The 7,715-nt window shown below is 39.3% G+C and overlaps 1 protein-coding gene across 1 annotated transcript in view; it reads right to left on the reverse strand.

The window, feature by feature from the left end:
• Nucleotides 1–7,128: 7,128 nt before the first annotated feature.
• The window catches only part of spata18 (spermatogenesis associated 18), a 16,460-nt gene continuing 15,873 nt past the window's right edge, over nucleotides 7,129–7,715 (reverse strand). Inside the window, exons 11-12 of the mRNA XM_037675056.1 lie at nucleotides 7,395–7,457; nucleotides 7,129–7,179 (exon numbers count right to left, since the gene is read on the reverse strand). Coding sequence (XP_037530984.1) covers nucleotides 7,129–7,179; nucleotides 7,395–7,457 — 114 coding nt within the window. The remainder of the gene's footprint in view (nucleotides 7,180–7,394; nucleotides 7,458–7,715) is intronic.

The following is a 7,715-nucleotide window of genomic DNA, read 5'->3' on the forward strand; positions in this document are numbered from 1 at the left end:
TACGTGGTTCGTTAGTTTGAAAATACTGCCTTTTCTCGCCTGTTTTAGGAGGAGGTGGCACGGCGCGCCTTCCTTCCATTTCTAGGGAGTGGGATTTAACCTTTATACCAGGAAACACCTCTATGGGCGTCTTAGCATGAGAACGTGCCTCGAACACATTCACAGCACACTGTTTAATCTCATTTATGGATTTTTCTCTGAAATTTGCCATAATATGTACTGACGTGCGTATGTCAGTGTGGAGATTTTTGATGAAAACAAATTTAAAATTTTCTTCTTCCTCCATTCCGGTTTCATTTCTGTAACCAAAATAAGCTTGGAAGATTCTTTTGTAATAAACTTTTGGATGTTCAGTTTTACCCTGCGTGACCTTGTCTGCGGCTGGGTATCCAGCTGGTCCTGTGCAGGAGTCGTACTCTCTGATCAAAGCTTCACACAGAAGGTTGTAATTCCTTCTCGTTGCATCTGGTAGACGCTCGATGAAGGCGAACACCTCTCTGTCCGAAGTGAGCCGTATCAGACTGATCTTATCCTCTACCGTAGCATTAGGATAAGATCTCAATCTGAACTCTAGATCTCTGAGATACGCTTTTGTTCCAGATGAGCCCATCGGTCCTGGTACAAAACGTTGTACATATTTTGAGATTTTCTGCAAATCATCCATTGAAGGAGACAGTATCAACGGTCTCACTTGTGTGGTTGGTGCAGATTGGTCAAGGACTGTCCCTACCACCCAAGATGGGGGTGGGGGTGGTCGCATGGTGTTAGGAGGAGGAGGTGCATATCGGTGCAGGTCTGTTCCTACCACCCGAGATGGGGGTGGGGGTGACTGATAAGGGTTAGGAGGAAGAGGTGCATATCGGTGCAGGTCTGTCCCTACCACCCGTGATGGGGGTGGGGGTGACTGCATGGTGTCAGGAGGAAGAGGTGCATATCGGTGCAGGTCTATCTGGGGTGGTTGTGGCTGACCCGGGCCCTGATACTGTTCGTCTCTGAGTCTCAGACCAGCTCGCCCCATTTCAGAAATCTGGTTTGTAGCTGTAGCTAGATTCTCCTCACAAGCCTTCAGGCGTTCCTGCGATGACCGACATTCACGTCGTGAATGCACAACTTTTTCCAGTAATATCTGTTTATGCACTTCGAGTCTGTGCAGATCTTTCTTAAGCACATCTGTAGCATCCCTGGCTTCAGATAGTGATGCCTCAAGTAATTGTATTTTGCTGGTCATTGAATCAACTTCTGCATTTGCATATTGCTGTAATTGAAACATCTGTTCATAATGTTTTCTTATGCGGGCCTCGTGTTCACTTTTAAATTGAAGGACGTATTCTTCAATTTCCTGAGCAAACACTTTTTCACTGTCTAACCTTAGTGTAAGGTTATCAGCTTTCTCAACAACTGCATAGAATGATTCTTTCAGCAAAATTGCAATTTTAGCCAGCTTTTCATAACTTGACTTTGTAATTTCTGTAGAGGTCACACTTTCTGCAACCTCCTTCAGATTGTCCAATAACTCTTTTGGGTTCATGCTCTCTGCCTGTTTAATCTGTGAATGTACGGGTGCTGTCAGAAGCGCTAACGCATTCTCCAAGCAGTCCGTCATCCCATAAGGATCAAAGTCTCTTTCTAACACACCTGTCATGTTCATTCACTGTGTAGCACTTTATCTGTTTAAAACAGTTGCAAGCTTCAGATATTTTTACAGGTAAATAATTGTATTCAAATGTCAATGAGTGTCACGCTATTTTAGCCTTGGGTTTACACAAAAGTACTGTTATAAGTCACTTATTCAAACGTGGGTACCTTTCTCAGGTTTTACCCCAATTCATGAATATTTAAGTAAATGCTCTCTGGCAGTGTTACTTTTTATGTGCTTATTTCTTAACAGATACTAGATTACCAAGCTCTTTTTAGTGTATTTTACTCTAAAGCACTGAATTTTTATAAACCTGCAATTTTTCTTTAGTCTCACAGCAATCATCAGTTTAAAACGTTTTTTAAACCGTTCTGTTCCAGAAATTTGCTATTTACAGTTACTCATAGAACCAAGTGGTGAAAAGAAAAAGAAAAATTGATGATGTGTCAGGATTAATCAGTCTTTCCTCAGAAAAACTGTTATTACTCCTGTCCTCCTGTCAGTGACTTCTATTTAAAATTAAATAGGAAGATGTATTTTTAGGTGGCAACTTAAACAGAAAAGTTTCTTTTTCCTGATAAGTTTACTCTTATTTAGTGATTTTGCAATTAAACGTGTATTATCTTTCAAGCAAAATGAGTAAACTTTTCAACTCTGTGAATATTTGAACCGTATCTTTTAAAAAGTTTCTAATTTTTCATTTTGTCCCTCCTTGTTTGAGGAATTCAGTGAATGAAAATGTCCTGGTAAATGCCTTTTTTTGCATAAATACCTCTTACTTTTTAAGTGCAAGATAACAGTGATTATTCAGCTAGAGGAAGTTTGTTAACTCAAAGTTCGTCTTACAGAGAAAAAAAAAACCGTTTAATTTCACTAAAATACCTAAAACTGAAGTGAAACCGTGAATTCAAGTTTCTCCAGGAGGTGGCAGTGTTTAGCTTTTTACCAGCAGGAGTCTATGACGACTTCCTGTGACGTTCGGTTGACATCCTGTTTTTAGCCGCTTAGCTTAAAGTTAGCTTCGGCTAAACTCGGTTAAAATCAACATTTCTGAACGAATTTAAGCGTAAACGTGGCGTTCTTTCAACAAGCACGACTTCTTAGCATGAAACATGAGTTTTTGGGACATATGGCAGCTTTATTTAGTGATTTTAAGCACGGCAAAGCTCATTTCCGACATGGAGGAAGTGACATGACACGTCACTCATCCGGTCGTTAGCTGTTAGCTTAAAATTAGCATCGCTAGCGTTGTTCAAAAACATCATTTAATGACGGATTTTAAACTCTAACGTGGCAAAATTTCAGCAAGTATGCTTCGAAGAACTTAACCAGCGTGTCAAAATACACTTTAAAGCGCTTTTCAGCTTTAAAAAGCAGATTTTATTTCCCTATGAAAACGAGTTTTCATATCCGGGTCACGTGACTGAAATCACCAATTACAGAGCAGCACGGGGGTGAGAGGAAATGACGTAGGCACGTCATTCAACTTCTCAGCGAATCAGAGCGCTCCACAACTGCAAATCCAACCAATCACGAAGCGTTTTTCCCAACTAGCATGTTAGATTAGCCTGAAATAAGTTCGTCAACTTTTCGTCTTTTAAACTGTCAAAATGCACTTTTTCTGTTAAAAACTGTAACGAATCAATTCTGAGTTGCACGGAGTCTGCTACTCCGGTCTCAAAAACGTCTTTCTAGCTATTTAAACAACTCGTCCGAACCTTTTCAGAACCGAGCCGGACCACAGCCGGGTCTTGCAGCAGAACCTCCGTCCTTTTAAACAGAATAACGTTTTCCACAGCTCATCAGCTTAGTTACACGTAACAGGCGTACAATTTCAGCTTTTAAAGACTCAATGACACTATTTCAGCTTTCATAACATCGCCAGCGTAACACAGCGTAAACATGAAGAGCCGAGCTCCAAGCGGCGCAGCTTCAGAGGCGTTTCAGCACAGCTGACAAACTGTTATTTTTCATGCCAACATGTAAAATCAATCTTTACACGAATACACAGTCATTTATGAACCGTCACGAGCCACCAATATGTAGTATGACATATGCAGGATATATTCATACATTTCACGAGTTCTTCATTTTTCTGACTGTGTAAATGTCGTGCATTGAATTTAACAGAAATGTAACGAGAGACGTTATTTATCTTTGACCCATCAAAATGAATGCGGTCATTTATTTGCAGAATCAAAGTTTAACATCAAACATTTACATTAATTTGGCAAAATATGAAAACAATAACATGGCTAGTTTCACAGGAAGTTGGAACAATACGGCGATTGTCCTCACTTTCAGCAGAACAGCAGACATCAATCACATGGCGGTGATTGAGAACTTTACTTCAGACATTTCTAAAATATCTGTAATGATTTTAGGAGAAAGGAGAGTTTAAAGATGGAAAGTGGAGATTTATCTTACAGAGAGATGTGTGAGGGATTTTATCTGTTTGACCAGAAACGGGCACGCTCCTTCAGATCTCAGCTTGGTCACGGTACGCTTGGTCGAAATAGAACTTTTACCTGGTTGATGATAGGTCAGGTCGGCGTGAAGTCCTTCTTTTGACTCTTTCAGCGTCTCCGTTGAGAACAGCTAAAATACTTTTAGGAGTCGTGCGAGGTTATCCAAACAGAAGTTATAATTCCCAAAATCGTCTCTGCATCCTGGATTGCAAGAATTCTGAACTCCTTCAGAACTCTACTCGTCACATCTCATCCCTGAGAGAACTCTGAAGCTTCTCTATCAGAGAACTTTTTCATCTCACTTCTCCAGGAGCTGCATCCCCGAACACTCATAGAGAACCGGGAAGTTGCCACATTTAAATGGGTTCGACTTCCGGGTCATTTGAGAGCTTTCTGATTCGTGGATGGACCAGAACAGAGGTGTGGTTTGTGATGTAAGGTGTTATCAAAGTCAAGGACAGAGATTAAGTTTGTTTAAAACAGACAGAAAGATTATTGGAGAAAACCAGACTTCGTGGAGTCAAACTCTCCTGTATCTTCTGTAAAAGTTAAACATGACATTTCTTTTCAGTAAACTTTTAGTTGACCGAACCTCGAACTCTAACACACTTACAAATTTGCTCATTGAAGACAGAAAAATCAAGAAATGCCTATTACCCTGATTTCTTCTTTGAATGAGGAATAAAAATCATTACTTACTGTTTATGTAAATAAAAATGAGTAGTTCTCTTCAACCTGTAAACGTTGTTTGAACTAACACAATTTGATTATCAAAACATTAATAAAATAGTAATGATCATAGAGAATTGTCATTTCTACTTGATTAATTCAAGAAAGAAAGTCTCAGGATGGGTCAAACTGTATTTCTGGATGCAGATCAATGAAATAACAGTTTCTGTCCCACAAGGTTCTTAAGGTCAAGTGTTTTGACCTTAGGCTTAGTTTGACATCAGGTTAGGTTCACTACAATGATAAGGCTCCTCCGAGTTGGATTATAATATCCTCCACCTCTGAGTGGAACTTCTGAAGGACCCCACTCATGTGAAGTCTATTGCTGATGTGAGCTGGTGTCGGACGGAATCTCGTCACTACTTCAGACGAGTCACAGCCATCCTATGGAGACGCTGGACAGGTAGCGTTAACTGGACCTCCATATCTGCTGATTAATCTTCAAAAAGGTAATGAGTCAAGTTTCCTACCAAAGCGTACCGAGGAAAGCTGGGTTCTGATGGAGAGTGTCGGTTCTGGTGAACACTTCCCCTCACATACCATCTTTTACTCCCTTTAAACTTCATTCCCATCTTTAAATTCTTCTCTCAAGTAGAAATCCTTCCAGATATTTTAGAAATGTCTGTGTAAAGTGCTCATCCACCGCCGTGTGGATAATTGATCATAATTGTACAGTTTTCATTGATGTCTGCTGTTCTGCTGAAGAGTGGAAACAATCGCCGAATTGTTTCTCACTACCTGTAAAGCTGTTAATTATGTTGTTATTTTCATATTTTGCCAAATTAATGTAAATGTTTGATGTTAAACTTTGATTCTGTAAATAAATGACCGCATTCATTTTGATAGGTCAAAGATAAATGACGTGTCACGTTTGCATTTCATTAAATTCAATGCACGTTTTATTCAGTCCAGAAAAATGAGGAATCCGTTTTAATTGATGAATATTTCTCAGCATCTGTTCATCTACATCACTCTTTGTTAAAAATTCAGGTCTCTCTTGTAAATGAGTCCCCGAGGCTCAATGGGATTAACCTGTATAAATAAAGGTTGAATGAAAGGTACCCTGTACTTACAGGGTACCTATAAGTACCCTGTAAGTACCCCATATGCAACAGGCACATTCTGAGTAGACACCCCGATACCTCATAGGGAACGGGTTATATTATGCATTGTTTCAGTGATTTGAAATACTGTACATGGTAAATGGTCTGTAATTATATAGCACCTTTCTATCTTATCAAGATATTCAAAGCTCTTTACAACACAATTGGTGTCTTCATTTACCCATTCATACAGCACTCTACTAGATCTCTACAAAGTATAATCAGAGCTTTAGGTCACATTCATACACCAATGGGACACACATCGGAGGCAATGAGGGGTTCAATGTCTTGCCCAGGGACACTTCAGCATGTGACTGCTGGTGGAATCGAACCCCCAACTCTCCCACTGGAGGACGACTGCTCTAAGCACTCAGCCACAGATGTCTATATTAATGAGGCAAGACAACAAAGAAATGTTTCACACAATAAATCAAACTGGAAATAAAAACTTACAGGTTTACAATTTATTTTTTAAATAAATCAATAAGGCACAACGCGCTAATTTATAAATGAGAAGAAGTTAAAAGGTCTGTCACAGTACAGACACCTAAATATTACTGCAACTTAACAAATTAATATTTATTTACACACAATAAAAAACATAAAATAAAATAAAAATGTTAGTCTGTTAGTCACTTTAAGTGAGTTCAAACTGTTCTCAAACTACTTGGATATAAAAAACAGCACCCAGAATATTTTAGATGAGACAAATGTGTAAAAAAGCATCAGTGCACCTTCAGCAATCAAAAATACCATCAGTATGAGATACTGGAGCAATAACTGTGAGGTTAGCACCATATTTTATGTCAGTATGTATCCCAGCAGCTGCTGTAGCTGCAGGTGGATAACAACAAGTGAGACTGACAACATGAATATAGTTTTATTGTCTCAGAAAGTGCTGCTGTGATCTCCTCTGGAAGAAATTCTTGACGTTTTTAGATATCACTAAAAACACTGTTAGCTCAAACTCTACTGACACATCTTTAGTAGGCTAGTTTTAAGATGTCCTAAATACCATGCAGTACTCCTCATTAACAAAGAAACTTTGAACAATCTTTGGTTTGAATGAGATCAAAATTATTTGTAATTTGTAATTGTAAATGAGTCCCCGAGGTTCAGTGAGATTAACCTGTCTAAATAAAGGTTGAATGAATTTATTTGCTGAAAGCAATGGCTGACGGGAGGCCAACACTTACAAGTGGCTTGCTGTGAGACGTTCAGGAGACAGGCTTCTGTTAAATCTCTACAACAAATAAAAACAGACTAAATCAGCTGCTTTTCAGAAAACTCAAGCTCACACAAACAAACACAACCAGAATCACACATACCCTTAAAGGCTACATACAGTACATGTGCATGCATGGCAGTAATTGGAAAGAAGAAGAATAAAAAGGGAAATGATCGTTTTTGTCACTGAAATTCTAAAATGTTGTTACAATCATCTGTTTGTGGACTTACAAGACTGCGAGCTGGGCTGAGGGATCTAGAGCGTACAGAGCTGGCACTCCTGCTTCTTCTCCACTAAAACACACACACACGTTCTTGTAAACATACTTTTTGGGGACTTTGCATTGACTTCCATTCATTTTCTATAGCCTAACCTTGACCCTTACCCCCCAACAAGACTTCTCCTTATGGGAACCTGGCTTTGTCCCCATAAAGTGCAGTTTGGTCCCACAATGCATGATTTTTTTTTTTGTAAAATTGGCCCCTACAAGGTAACCTGACACAAACACACACACACACACACACACACACACACACACACACACACACACA

This window comes from Nematolebias whitei, chromosome 3, assembly GCF_014905685.2.
Source record: "Nematolebias whitei isolate Nwh7 chromosome 3, NemWhi1, whole genome shotgun sequence".
NCBI classification, from domain to species: Eukaryota; Metazoa; Chordata; class Actinopteri; order Cyprinodontiformes; family Rivulidae; genus Nematolebias; species Nematolebias whitei.